Raw genomic sequence first — 15,168 nt, forward strand, 5'->3', positions numbered from 1 at the left:
ATTTGAAGCTGGGCTACACTAGCATTACCATACAGAGGTAAAATCTCACAGGATCAGAGAGGTAGCAATACTCAAAATATATGTATGTCTCCATTCACTCAAATCCCAAGCCCAGACATGCATCAGAAATGTGTAAAAATGCTTCAGCTGACCACACCTCTTCCATATCCAAACAATACCTCTCTGACACATATAAGTGCCAGTCTGACCCACCTGACAGACATCTTCAGGCAGTGAGATTTTAGATCCATTTGCATGTTCCACTAAGATCAGATAAGCTTGCAGAATCCTTTCCATCTGCTCTGAAGCCACAGAGCTATTGACCTTCGTTATTTTCTTCTGCAAATCTAGGAGTGACTCCTGTTTAAATAAAATAGGGAACTTTAATGCTTCAGATAAATGAACAGACTCTCTTTCAGTTACTGCTATTTGAAGGACATTCAGAAGAATCAGTATCTCAGCTGCCCAACAAACTATTGCTGGCTCTTTCATACATATTCCACAAATTAAACTGTGCAGAAACACTGTGAAATTTCCCTTAGGTAAAAACACATCCCAGACTCCTTGGACAGAAACACAAGGAACTCATAAAATAAGGGTCCCCAGAAAGGCTGACACTTGACATACAAAGGAGGAAAGAGAAATATTGGGTTCCACACCCACAATGGGTTGGAAGCACCCAGCTTTCACTGGAATTATCAGAATTTAGGTACTTTTACACTTTATGCATCATTTTGCTAATGTGGATGCTGAGAGATTACCTATATAATTTACATTCTACATTAGTCTCTTTCTGTCCAGAGAGACAGAAGATATAAACTTCTACCCTTGATCCAACAAATTGAACTCAATTTAGACAGCTATCACAGACTACATGAATACTTCCCTCTGAGCAAGATATCCCCTGTGCATCCATCAGTTTCCAAGGCAAAAGAAAAAGCCTCATTAAAAATAAAAGGAAATATGTCACAAATTTCCAAGATTTTCTAACAACTGCAGATGATAAGTCAAATATACAAAGGGTTTGTATCCTCAGAGATACAAAACATTCAGTGATAAACAAATCTGTAGCTAATAACAGTCAGGTAAAAACTGCTTACCATATTGGGTGTGGCCAGAGAAATAGAATGGGATTTTCTAGGAAACTGGCTAGTGACAGGAAAGCAGTCTCAAGAAGGAACCAATAGGAATTATTTACCCATGCTGGAAGGACTACCCTAAAAAAGCTCATGGGAACCATTTCCTGCAGTTTCCCGTTTTATCCCTCAGGAGCACAACTGACACAGTCTGTTGTCAGTTGCAAAAGGCTTCAATCCCCCTACCACATGTTTGCAAACTTTTAAATATTGGCCAGGTAAGCAAAACACACTGCCAGGCTGTGTCATTGCTGATTATTCTACATCACCCTGATCCAACACAGCACAGCCCACACCACTCAGCTGTGCTCCTTCAAACCAGAGTGTAACCCCCAAGCAGCAACACAGGAACACCCAGACTGAAAACATTCTGATTTTCACTACTTGGCTGCAAGGCTCAAACTTGGATTTTCAGGTTTAACCTAACTCTTTGCCTTAAAAAGATGCGAAGGGCAAAAAGCTTCCCTTTTACTGTCATAAAGTGGTTTTGAACCACCAATAGTTCAGCAACATAAAACAAGCACTACATTCCAACAAGGGTTTTGCAGTGCATGCAAAGGCAGACTGTACAAACCATCATTGCCCAGCCACAGGACTGAGTTCCAAGTCTCACCTGCAGTAGCTCCCTTCTCACTCACAAAACAGCCACCAGGGTAACTCTGAGCTTAGAAAAGAAGGGTGGAATTTTTCCCATGACTCTGTATTTTGTGTTTCCAAAGCAGATAAAAACCCATTTCTGGTCCAGTAAAACACAAACACTTTCCTCAATAAGTGCAGAATTTTTTCTCTGTCACTCATGAATAAAAAAATAACAGTAAGAAGAAAAACAATTAGTGTACCTCCAGGCACTTGAAGACAATGTCAAAATGCTCCTTATGGATATGCACTGCAGCTGATTTGATCATTTGCTTGAAGGCTTCTCCAACAGCTACCCATGGTAGCTCAATTTCTTCTTCAGTCATAGGCCCCAGCTTCGTCAGAATTAACTTCATAGCCTGCACAGGAAAAGAGTATATAGTGTTCTTACACTTAGAAAATAAATCTAGCAATTCTAAAACCAATTAGTGCAAGGTATTGCTAAAATATTCCAGTGACCTCAATTCTTTCTAGAATTGAGAAAAAAATAGGCTATCACCTAAAATCTGAAATGTCTCAGCAAGAAGTGTGATTTCAGCATACAGGAATACTGAAAAGGAACTACTTAAAACAACCTTCCTGTCTCCAAAAATATTCTTAGAAGGCTTTCAGATCCTACCATGTAATTACCAACATGCTTATCACCAAGGAGCCACTGAGGTGAAAGAGAAAACACTCCTGGTTTCAGTGAGCACTGCCTAAGGCCTGTTACAGTAACAGTTCAAGCAGCAATCTTGTCTTTACCGTCTCTGCACAGGAGTGGAACATGTTCCGAACACCCTTGCACATCTCAAACAGCAGCTGTCCTACACCTTCCACCTTTTCAGGGTGCTCTCCCAGGTCACGGAGCATTAAATTGAAGAGGTCATTTTTATCAGAAACCTACAAAATATAAGGAGAAAAAAACCATTATCTTCTATTCAGAGCTGCCAGACGGACAGAGACAATCAAAAGGCTCCACAGCACCATGCTCTCCTAGTTCTGCCTTCCTACAACAGTTCAAACTCATTATTTCTGTGACCACACAAGGAAATTCAAAGAAGAAATTTGATCAGCTATTCAGTCACTACAGCTCCCACAACCCCAGAATGTACACAGGTCTGCTGAGGTCACTGCAGCTGAAATATATGGGTTTCATTCTTCTCATGCACATTTAAACACGTGCATAAATGCACTGTTAAATTGGTCACAACTGAAACAAAAAAGTCCCTGTCCTGATGAGACAGAGACATGAATCAGTTGAACACAGAATCCAGTTGTCCAAAACTATAACCACACTTGAGAATACTGCAGGGACCTCTGGTCCAATACTGTAAACACCTCAGTTTCCGATCATTTGACTGAAGTTCAGAAATTTCCAAAAACAACCAAGCAAATGAACACGTTTTATTAAGGTCTCTCAACTTAGGACAAAAATGAGGATACTCAAACTTGCTAGCCAGTCTAAGGAATCCTGGCTTTTGTACATTTTGACTAAAGAAAACCCAAATACTAACACTCCCTTTTCCTTACTCCATGAAAGGCTGCTGCCTGATCTTGGCTGATCTGCCCGGGAATGTTACATACAGTGATCTTCAGGAGTGGAAAAACTCACAAGAATTTCAGTTCTACAAAGGCTTTAAGTATTGGTGAAAAAGACAATAAAAAAATGTGCACATACAAATTCAAGCCTCCCTTCTGCAGGATAACCTTACTATTTCTACTCATTTTACATAAACCAAGGCATTTAACGTCTCTAAACAGAGAGTGATAAGGCCTCTATTTGCCACTACTGACATAGAACGCATGACATTCTCAGTATGACAAAAAAAAACCCAAAAAACAAAATGACAACTCAGGACACGCTGCATGCCAGTTCAGGCTTTGATAACCCTTCTCTGGAGAAAACCTAATATTGCACATTGAATCCAAAAACCACCTCAAAATGAAGATAGCATCAAAGTTCAAACATCTGACTTACCTTTCTCATTAGAAAGACAAAACTTTCAGCAGCAAAGTTTCTGATGTGGAGTTTGTGGTGAGCCAGCAGGGTGCTGTACAGGCTACAAAGACACAAAATAACCCATTGTCTTAGGGGCAATGCAAGAATTGCCATTAGCTGGTTAAAAAATTGTTTCCAGTTTACATTACCACTTTTTACAAACACTAAGAACCTGTGCCAATACATTCCCTCATCTATATTCCTTTCCACTCTCCCTGCATAAAGAACAGGAGTTTTGCAAAGAAGGTCAAATGACAGTGCCAAGCAAATTAAGCCACAATCAGAAATACCTTTCAAATCTGCAGATCTACACAGATTCAACTGCAGCATCAAGATTTTTAAGATATATGTTTAGCAGCAATAAGTGAGACAAAAGTTGATTTATATGACAGATTTGTATTCCAGTTGAGCCAACAGGCTCTCCTGTACACTTAAAAGTTTTGAAAGATTCAGTTTGCAAGGCTGACAAATATTTGCAGTTTTCTGGTATCAGTAACAGTGGCAGATGGCTCATCACAGGTTCACTGCAGAGGGAGTGGTGCCTCAGATTCTCTCAAATTGAGCAGATCATTTTTCAATATGTTCGACAGCTTAGCCTGGGCTGGGGAGGAAATTTGTAACCAGTTTTTTGCTCCATCTGTTCCAAACTGAAATTAGGAGGAAAAAACATGGAACCACTGTCTATGTCAAAAGTAAGAGCCCAGCTACATCAGCAATTTCAAACTGAACAAGTGGTCACACTGGGTCAGGCCACATGCTCAGTCAGTCTACAGCACCTGCCAAAAGCAGATACCTAGGAAAGGTTTAAAAACACAGCAAGCACATAAAAAATCAGCCTTCAAGCACCTGTAGCTCAGGAACTTCCCAAGCCTAGAAGTCCCTGCATTTGGTAACTCCTTGGAGCTTGGCCAGTTCCTCTCTGAAAAAAGCTGAGAAAGCATGCTAAAAAATACACTGAAGCATTAAACCATGTATTCATGTGGCATTTACACTTCGACAGCATCTAATAACTGCTGATCAAGACAGACATTAAATAAGGTTTTTACCTGTATATATTGTCTATGTCTTTCACCATCAATCTCCACAAATACTTGTAGAGATAGGAAAGAGAGGTAAAAGCCCATTCTAGCAGCTCTGTATCCTGTGTATCTAATAACTTGGTGATGGCCAGGAAGAAGTCAGGGAAGTGAGGATAGAAGTCAGCCTGAAGATCTCGAGCCAGCTGCACCACTAGACTGTTTCAGAAAATACACCAGTGTTAGTGCATTTCAAAAACAAACTAATCAAAACCTAGTCAAACATTGCATAATCCAGCACAGTCTCCTTGGAAAGAAAGGCAGCATCACTTTTACATACCACTTTTAAAAAAATATCACCTATTAGGCAGCTGCGGATAGCAAGAATCTTAAGATTTTCAAAAAATCAAGCAGACAACAGTAAACAAGAAAACAAATTATTAATGTCAAACAAAGCACATTAATATAATGTCTGACATTCAGTAACACTCCAGCTAATTTGTTTGCCTTGTCACAACTGTATTTTTTGAAGACCTGAAGAACTGTAAAGCTCTACCAGGGAAATATGACCCCTTTGGGCATCTCATTGCTTATTTCCTCAAGCACAATAAAGATAAAGAACACTTACAACAGGAATCATGCTTAGTTGTAATACCATCAAGGGTTATGACTACTTCTTGTGACCATATACTTACTTTAATAGGGGCTGGTAAGCAAGACTGCCTTCGACTTGCAGATGTGTCTTCAAGCTCTGCACAACAGCACTTTGGTAATAAACCAGTTGGTTGAAGGACTGGCATTTGTTGGCCACTTCATTATAGAATTGCACTGTTCAAACAACAAAAGAGAAGGCCTGAAAACTAGTCCAATCCCTGGTAAGCATGTAGGGTGTTAAAGAATAACAGTGCTCCAGAGCCCAGTCCAAAAGCCAGTCAATAATCTCCCACTGGGCTCTGGATGAAGAAAACCATATTTTAGCAGTCTAAGGGAAGCAGGAAACATGAATATAAATGACATACCAAAATGGTGAGTGAGGTTCAGCTCCTTCCATTTCCGCAGTCCTTCGAAAAAGTAGGTTTCAACCTCCTGCCAAAACAAAGATGAAGAATAGCTACCAACCCTACTGAATGTGTCCTGTAAAAATGAGAGGTTCAAATAAGGACAACTATCAAGTGCCTTAATCATTTAAAGAATATTCTAAGAAATCTTAATTACTCATTTCAACAGGCACTATGGAGTTTCCCTGAAAATAAGCCTTTCTTTCAATATTCAAAACACATTTGAAAATATTTTCTGATGACAGGACTTGTTTACACAACTGCTTTTTATACTTCCGTTGACAGGCCTTGATAATCTAAGATGCTGAGCCATAGTTCACCCAGCACAATGCCTTGGGATTTTCTTTTGGCATCCTCTCAGCTATTGAGTGGGAAGTTCAGAACAATCCAGAAGGCCAGGTGGCAATAACCCTCAAAGTGCTATAATCTTAATGATGATTTATATATGACACATAGAAATGATCCTTATGATCCAGAAAGACACATGCTGCTACTTTATACACATGTTGCCAGTACATGGGTGTCCATAGGTAACAAGTGATAGGACAAGAGGAAACGGCCTGAAGTTGTGCTAGAGGAGGTTTAGACTGGATATTGGGGAAAATTTCTTCACTGAAAGGGTGGTAAGGCATTAGAACAGGACACCTAGAGAAGTGGTAGAACAATCATCCCTGGAAATATTTAAAAGATGTGCAGATGTAGTACTTAGGGACGTGGCTTAATGATGAAGTTGACAGTGTTAGGTTAACAGTCAGACTCAATAATCTTAGAGGTCTTTTTCAGCTTTTGATTTTCAAACTTCAGATTCTATTGCAACTACTCAGCTACTAAGCACATGCAAGTCTTCCAAGCCTGGTCCTAGGACTGCTAAATGAAACAGCAGCATCCTTCATATTCAGAAACAGGTCCACCAGCCAGATGGAAGACATCAGGGTGGTACTGACAAAGTCCCTCATTGACAATACTGCAGACCAGGTAAAAAAGTAAAAGGGAACAAAGCATGAAATGAGGCTCCAGAAAAAGCAGTTCTTGCAGGAGCTTCTTTCTAATTTCCTCCTAAATGAATTTCTTAAGTGACTCTTTCATGGAGTATGTCTATTTGTGATGTTATTTCAGAAAATAATCACAATTGCTGCTCTCACCTCAGCATAGCTCCCAGTTCTGTCAATCCGATGAATAATATCAATATTAATGTTGCTTAGGCGCTCCGAAAAGGTTAGAAACTGCAAAAAAAAGGACACATTTCTTGCTCAATTCTGAGCACAGCCCTTCCAAATCTCTCTCAATAGCATACACACACTGCAAACAGAAATCCCACTCCTAAAGACGGGCTGCCGGATAATACCCCTCAATATCAGCCCAACAGGAAGATGAAGGCAAAAGACCCAGGAGCAGGACTGACCCTCTACCCCGCAACCTGCACACAGAGGCTCACAGCCCACGCGTCTGCACAACACGATGACACAGATGCAGAGAAATCTACCCAGATTTCAGCAAACTGCCCCGCTCTCAGGCTTCCTGAAACAGCCCTGGTTAATTTCACTGAATTATTTCCTACGCTAGGGCGGCGGTGAGCCTGCTGCCTGTCAGGGACGGTGACCCGGCGGCCGGAGCTGCCGGCTACGGGGCAGCAGCCGCTCTCGGCCCCGGGGACCCTCGCAGCGCTGAGCAGAGCCCGCCACGCCGCCGACCCTCACGCCTCCTGCCGCGGTGCCGCTTCGGCAGCCGGGCACGACCACTGAACTAATACCGGCGCTCACCCGGTGCGTGTTGCCCGACTTGTGGGCCGTGGGCTTGCTCTTCATGGTGGCGGTGGCGGCGGCGGCGGAGCCCCACAGCGGGTCCCACACGTGCGGCCCTAGGCACCAGGCGCCGCCATGCCGGCACGGGCTGCCGGGAGCAGGGGCGGGACCGCCGGCGGAAGGGGCGGGCGATGCCAAACGGGACCTGTGCCCGGAGCCGGGGGAGGTCCTGTCCCCGGCTCACCTTGGCACCGAGCGGGTCTTCCCCAGCGCCGTGGGCAGAGCAGGCCAGCTCCGCCGCTGTGGTGTAGGGCGGCGGGCTGAGGCACCTCGGTACCCGGGGGAGGCCACAGCGGTGCCCAGGGAAGAGCAGTTTGTGCTATGGCGAAAGATGATGGGGCGGAGCGCAGCCCACAGCACAGACCTGATGGCTCGTCCCGGAACGGCCGCTGCCCAGCTCCCTGATCTCAGTAGTGATTTTTGTCCGGACCTCAACAATTTAAACAAAAATGTTCATCGCAGATAAAGTGCATGCAAACCAAGTTCTCTTACAAGAGCAAATGGTTATGGACTGGTCGTCCCTTGCAATACCACGGTTTATGGGAGCTTCTGCCTGCGGCTGCAGTTGCAGGAGGGGAAGGACGTGTCAGTGAGGTGGGAGATGAAGTTAAAGTGGGAAGGAGCTTTGGTGCGGGCAGGTGTAGTAAGGACAGCTCAGAACCACGCCGTCGTTCGAGGTTGCGTCTTGCCCAGCTTGAGAATTTGTCCCTGCCGAGGCTGCCCGTCCTGCCTGCTGCAGGCAGCTCAAGGCACTGTCAGAAACCAGGCTCCAGGCTATTCAGACCAGGCCCCCGTCAGAAACCAGGCTCCAGGCTGTTCAGACCAGGCCCCCGTCAGAAACCAGGCTCCAGGCTGTTCAGACCAGGCCCCTGTCAGAAACCAGGCTCCAGGCTGTTCAGACCAGGCCCCTGTCAGAAACCAGGCTTGCAGGCTGTTCCGATGGAGAGACACACAGGTGGATTTGAGCACGCTGAAGTTCACGATTAGGAGCACGTAGGGACCCACAGCTTCGAACAGACCCAGCAGGTTAAACAGTGCCAGGTGCGTCCAGAAAGGCTGCCCACAGGCAGGCAGTAAGGCATTAGCATGATAGTCATCTGGATAGGTAGGGGAACGTGCTTGCTTCAGCACCTGTGGAGTCAGAGCTACTGAGACAGCTTTAAACCTTGTTCTTCTGCTGTAGGAATAGAAAGGACTTCTGGCGTTTGCATTAGGTGGGAAGAGAATGCCTAATTAGGTATTTAAGTTTGAAAAGGTTGGCTTAAGCGATTTCAAGGCCAAATATCTCCATAGAAAGTGCAGCCAAAAGCATGTTGGGAGGTCTGGATCCACAAGACCTTAGGAACCAATATGCAACTGTTTAAGAGCACAAACAACCCTCCAGAAGTGGTTAGTAAATTCACTTACTATGTCTCCTACCTATTGTATACTTGTGAAAAACAGTCATCTTTTTTCCATTATGAATAGCATCTATTCATAGAGCTGTAGAACTTTTTGGGATGCATGCACTACAAAATCATCTAAGGAAATGAGCCAAATCTAACATTCATGTAAAGTAATGGGGAGAAGAGCTCAGGTGTGCTCTGGCTTGCAGAAGTCATCATCAGCAAAAATAAAAGACATTAGAGGAAGTTTTTAAAAGGCTAAAAATGCTCTTTTTGTGTTTGTAAACTGGCAATTTCTCAGAAGATTGAGACAAGGTAAACCTGCAGCTGCTGATGTTCCTGAGAGTTTCTGGTTGCAAGAGCTACTCACGGCCTGCGTGTCAGCCAGCACTGAATACCACACTTGGAGGTACACCTGAGTGAGCCTCAGGCTCATAGCCCAGGTATCAATACTAGTATGGCCAGGACAGTAGGTCTGGTGCCTCAGCTGGCAAGGTTCAGTGACCCAGAAGGGCCCTTCCCCGCTTGTGTATGAGCTGCAGCTATGTTAATGATATCTTTACTACATACACTCCCCTCTGACTGCAATGCCTCAAGCCTCAGGACTTCTACTTTTCCAGTAAGAGATGTGGTTTTCCCATCTGTGGGCAGGCCCCAGCTCCAGCACCCTGTGATTATCTGATAGTTCCTGCCAGCAATTCTCCTTCAGAAATTTATGCTACAGGCATTAAAAATTAAAAGCAGATGGCTTTCTGAAGAGTAATGGCTTATTGGTAGTAATACTAGTAGAGGCATGTAGAGGAAACCTTTGTAAAATAGTGCATGCATGTCTACCAAAGTAGTCACCAATTCAGATCCAACTTCTTCAAACACCCAGTGTGGGCTACAGCCACCAGTCCCTGACTCTAATCCATCAGCACTCCTGAAACAGGTCTAAGATTCCTGTGTCTCCTCCATTCCTGGGCTTTTTAGTCCTGCAGTTCTAAATCTACTTGCTGGACTCAGCAAGAGCCAGAGCCACTTTATGTAGAAGCAAAGCAGGCTTGCCCTCTGGTAGTCTGTAGTTTAGTCTAATAGTAGTAATTGGGGTTAAATACCTCCAAATTTAACCCAGGGTGGTCTCACAGGGCAGAATTAATCTCAGGTTATATAACCTATATGTTTAAAATGCATGTGTCTGCCTTTGAGCATCAACTTCAGGCTCCTTTTCTATTCACTGAAGCTCTAGACATATTCTTGTACTTGAAACATCTGTGTTAGAATAGAATTAATCCTAGAATTGGTAGTCTCAGGAAGTCTGGATGAGTCTATTATATGCGCATATCTGTAACTGCCCCTGTGGATGCCCCCAACATGACATGGCTCAATAACTACATAAATACATTGTATCCAAGCAGGGTTACTGAGTTGCCCTACTTATGTCATATTTAATGTGTATTAATCACAAGCACAGCACATACTCCTGAAGCCCATATGATGCTGAGTTTCTGACTTAAAGGACATGTCACCTGACACAAGACAATGAGCACCCAGGTCAGACTATTTTTAACCAGAGGACCTTGTAGATTGCATAGATGCACAGGAGTTCGATCAAATTTTCATTTTCTTACCCTATTCATAGAGGCATAGTGGAGTTTGCATAGGTAATTATCTTGTGTGAGGATTTATCCTTTCAAAATGAAATATAACAGGCTAATAGACGAACAGAAACAACTGTGAATTTGACCAAACAACTTCCAATCTTGGATGCCCAAAGCTAGGTTTCTCAATCAATATTAAAGACACTAAACAGTTATCTGAGCTGGTTGTGAACCCAGAAGCCTTTCTCTTTGCCTGTCTCGAGTCACCACACAGATGGGGTGGATGTGGCTGTAAACCTACTGCATCACAGGAGTTCTTCAAAATCCTCCTGTAGGGAGAAGCTGGCATGAGTTGAAGGCAGGTTATACAAGTGTATCATGTAGTTTGGTGTATTCTTTCAAATGAAGCAAACAGATTTTTAATTTTTAAATTTGTCTGCAAAGCAAGATGAGCCCTTTGTAACACAATGACATATTTTCACTGCCAGTTTCCTCCTCAGCTTCTAGCTGGCATTTTGCCTTGCCTTGCGGAAGAAAACCCCACAAGATTATGTAGGGTGTTGTTGAGAGCACTTCAAAATCAAAGCAGACAAGATACTGGAATCCTGTTCTGCAATGTGGTGGAACTGTTGGGCCACATTTTTTCTAATATGCCTGAAGCATAGAGATTCTGCAAATAATGCAACTCCAGGTCAATGCTAGCTGAGTCATGGGGAGAATTACATGGGGAGAAGAGTAAACCCTTAGGTTTGCTGATCAGAGAGGGTTGAACAAGGGGCTGGAATTTACATCCCAGATTTTCTGTCTGAAATATCCTGAACTTAGGGACTTTCCTCACAGAAAGGGGCACTGACAACCTGGTTCAACCCTAGACACACTTAGGCCAGTGACTCATCTATTTCAAGTCAGGGTCCTGCTGCAGAGCTGAAATAGGTGGGCTGTACTAGCTCCATCTCTTGAAGTAAACTGAACAGTACCAGGGACTGTCCACACCAATAGATGATCAATGAAATCCCTGGCACAATTTTGCCACAATTCATGTCCGTTTTTTGCCCAGTAGGAACCCACACCTGGGTTTTTTTTTTAGGCTTTGGTTTTCTGTTTGTTGTTTGGGTTTTTTTTGGGGGGGGGATGGTTTTTTGTGTGTTGTTGGTGGTGGTGGTTTGGTTTGGTTTGGTTTTTTGGTGTTTTTTGTTTTGTTTTTCTTGGTGGGTTTTTTTTTTGGTGGAGAAGAAAGTTTTAGAAATTATTTGTGTTAGAAGGAAAAAGGGTCTGATTTCTGCACAGACCACATGTTCACAGAGAGACCCAGGACAGGAGAGGTTTGCAGTGGTGGCTACAGCTGTTGTTCCTCATCCATTGCTCTGCCACAACAGCAGCAACAGAACTGGCTACAGCCTTGTTGAAAGCAACAGTAATGGAAGCAGCAGGAAGAGGATTCACAGAGGAATCATGGTGCATGGAAAGGAAAATTAAAAGGCAGGATGGAGTCTTGTTCCTGAAGAGAGATGTGAATGCATCTCACGCTGCATCTCACGCTCACCATTAAAATGAGGGGCATTTGGATTTGACAGAAACCCTCTGGATTTCAGGCTGGCTGTCATGTGTCTGGGACTACTAACAGTCTGTTTACAGCATGCCACTCAGGGAAAAACAAGGCCAGGCTCACTGAAAGGAATGGTATGTTCCTGGCATGGAAGAGAAGGTTATGTACAAAGCAATTGGTACTGTTCTTCATATCTCTGCATCCATCTCATTCATGGAATGCAAGTTAGGTATGTAGGTTTGATGTTTTGGCTAATTAATTTGCTGCTTTTTCTTTTCTTATTTGAAGTTTCAACTGTCATAGTATTCATGCAGCTGTAACTTTGCTTTCAGGTTCCAATAGAGTCAGTACTTCAGTTATCCATTCCTGATCTCATAGATCCAAGAGACATAGTGTACAAAAGCTGAAACTCTGAAGAAAGGGTCTAATAATCTCAGCTCTGCAGTGTACTGTAAGGAAAAACATTTAAACATACATGCCTGAGACTGCTAGGAAGCAGTCTAATTTTGATGTGTTCTGTTGAGTTAAATATTTGTGAGTACCTTAGAAAAGCAGAAAAAGTTATACAACATCAAGAGACAAAGCAGCCCTTCTTGGCTCTTCCACCGTGTCATAAGCTGCTGATACCAGCTGCTAAATTACAGATCTTTATGAGAAATTTCCAATATTGGTCTATATAAAGCAGAAAAAAAACCCCAACAAAACACCAAAAAATCAAACCATACCTACCAACCTACCAACCAGCCAACCAAAAAAACCACCAAAAAAATGTTATTGATGCTGTCACTGCAGAGATGTTGCTAACACTAAGAAAAAGAAAATTAGGACTGTCCCTTCTTATCATAAAATTTAAGTAAGTTTTTGGACACTGCTGCTGCTTTCAATACCGATTTGTGGGTCTAATTTATGATTAGATCAAATAGGAGCCATTGAAAGAACTGATAAAACAAACATACTGAAATAATAGATCCCTGTGTAAAAGATATCTAGGTGGAGATTGACACTTCAGTAATAAAGGAAAAGGAAATGAGCCTCCATCTCCAATTAAGAGAGAAAACCCAAAAGACTCTGAAGCAGATGAAGTCCTGGCTGTTTGAACTGGGCCAACACTTAGCACAGGGGTGCAGTTCACCTCTCTGGCTATAGCTGCTGGCTGCACAGAGGGCTATATTTCACCTGGTGTTCATAGCCAATAGAAGATTGCTTGCAGGGTGTCTACCAGTGCCTCTTTTGGTGTGAGATGAAATGAGCCCCTTTAAAATGAGGATCAGCTAATGGCACTGTACAGATACAGAGCACCTGCTGTACCAAGAGATGGAGTCCCTTAAATCCAGCTGCAGCCAAAATGCTTCTCCTCGAATGCCATTTACTGCTGTGCTTCCTTGTGCATCACATCATTCACCAAGTTTGCACACTGCTAACACTATCACATGGTATTAAACTGACTGTGTAGAAGGTGTGGAGGCTTTATGATGCTAGATCAATACATTTTTTTGCCTGTTTAAAAAAGCATGTTAAAGTTATTATTTCTTCCTCATTGCCTTAGCCCCAAATCCACATTTTCATCAAACCCCACCCAGTAGTCTATTTGAACACATGCTAACACTGGAAAACAATACACTAAAGCAACAGACATTAATTTTAAGAGTCTTAGTGTGCCTGGATTAATAAAATCCTCATGCCATGGAGTTTGGTCATGAACATCCACATGACACATATCCACTGTCCCCCACCCACCACAGACCATCCATCACTCCTTAGCATCCTGTAACAGCCATAAGACTGCAGTGCAAGAGGCCAAAAAACCTGCAGTGTGTCCCAGCAGCATCTTGGGAGAGACCAAGGAGGCTGGCAGGGTTTCTACTCTCCAGAAAAAAACAGGGATTTGCTATTTGAAATGTCCAGATAGCATCAGAAATAGGTGTAACAAATCTCACGTTATAGAGGGAAACAGAAGAAACAAACCAAGCCAAAGTCAACAGATGCAGATGGTTGGACCTGAGGGAAAAACCTCCTTCTTTATCTACTTTTGGTGATGGATGTTGCTTTGAGGATGTCTGACAAACAAAGCAATTAAACACATAGAGCTGGTATAAATATGCATAACTGCTTTCAAACATTTCCAAGCAATGTATGTGTCTGTGTGATCTCAGCATGGGCAGCCTTGGCAGAGAGTAGAAGAACTGAAGATGACCAAAAAGGGGTTTAAATGAGAGGCAAGGCAGTCAGTTCCTAGAGACATTAAAAAATTGGAAGAATGAAGTGGATAGGAAACAGCAATTTTGGGGGAAATGCCTCATGGGACTGCGGGTCCTAAAGGAAGAGGATTCTTGAAGAAGTGTGAGAGGGAGGAGAAAGAGAAAGTTTCTTAATGTGAAGAGATGGGGGTGGAGATGAAAGGATTGAGGGAGCACAGGGGATTCAGCAGTAGCAATTACAAAGGAGGATGGGAGGCAGATAATAAGGGAGATGTCAGAACTGATGATAGACACTCTGGATTATGAATGCAAAAATAAATCAAAATAATCAAAAAGCTAGTTAGGTCACTGGGGCAGTGGCAGGCAACATTTTTCAGAGTATTTTGAAGTGGCAGAGTTACCAGGTTCATTTCCAGAGGCTTCCTCTGTAGAAAGTGCAAAGAGACAGGCTCCTCCAGGGAGCATATCAAAGCAACAGTTTCTTTCTGCAGAGCCTGTCTCTCTCCTTCAGCAGGGAGCCAAGCTGCATAACCAAGTACCCTACATGGTACACCTAAAGCAAACACATATCAAAACAACATCAGCTAGAACATGTGATCTGAGATAGTTTGGATAGCAGGTAGTGAAAAAAAGAGGGAAACAACAGAAACAGAATACAGACGTTCAGAATAATTTACTCAGAAAAAAAATCAATTTTTTGTTCATCATTCTGGTGAACATTTGACAGCCTTTTCTCATACATTAACTGCAAGTAAGCAAACTAGTTGAATTGTAATTCTGTTGATGCAGAATTGAACACCTTAAATAAACAAAAGATCCCAAAGACATGG

General features: G+C 42.9%; 1 protein-coding gene across 1 annotated transcript in view; it reads right to left on the bottom strand.

The window, feature by feature from the left end:
* UTP20 (UTP20 small subunit processome component) overlaps positions 1-7,733 on the bottom strand; it is a 63,783-nt gene extending 56,050 nt beyond the window's left edge. Inside the window, exons 1-9 of the mRNA XM_054631257.2 lie at positions 7,588-7,733; positions 6,970-7,050; positions 5,789-5,855; positions 5,465-5,597; positions 4,800-4,988; positions 3,733-3,814; positions 2,517-2,654; positions 1,976-2,131; positions 214-360 (exon numbers count right to left, since the gene is read on the bottom strand). Of these exons, the coding sequence (XP_054487232.2) occupies positions 214-360; positions 1,976-2,131; positions 2,517-2,654; positions 3,733-3,814; positions 4,800-4,988; positions 5,465-5,597; positions 5,789-5,855; positions 6,970-7,050; positions 7,588-7,632 (1,038 nt within the window). The 5' untranslated portion in view covers positions 7,633-7,733. The remainder of the gene's footprint in view (positions 1-213; positions 361-1,975; positions 2,132-2,516; positions 2,655-3,732; positions 3,815-4,799; positions 4,989-5,464; positions 5,598-5,788; positions 5,856-6,969; positions 7,051-7,587) is intronic.
* Between the last annotated feature and the right edge of the window lie 7,435 nt (positions 7,734-15,168).

This window comes from Agelaius phoeniceus, chromosome 5 (assembly GCF_051311805.1).
Source record: "Agelaius phoeniceus isolate bAgePho1 chromosome 5, bAgePho1.hap1, whole genome shotgun sequence".
NCBI lineage: Eukaryota > Metazoa > Chordata > Aves > Passeriformes > Icteridae > Agelaius > Agelaius phoeniceus.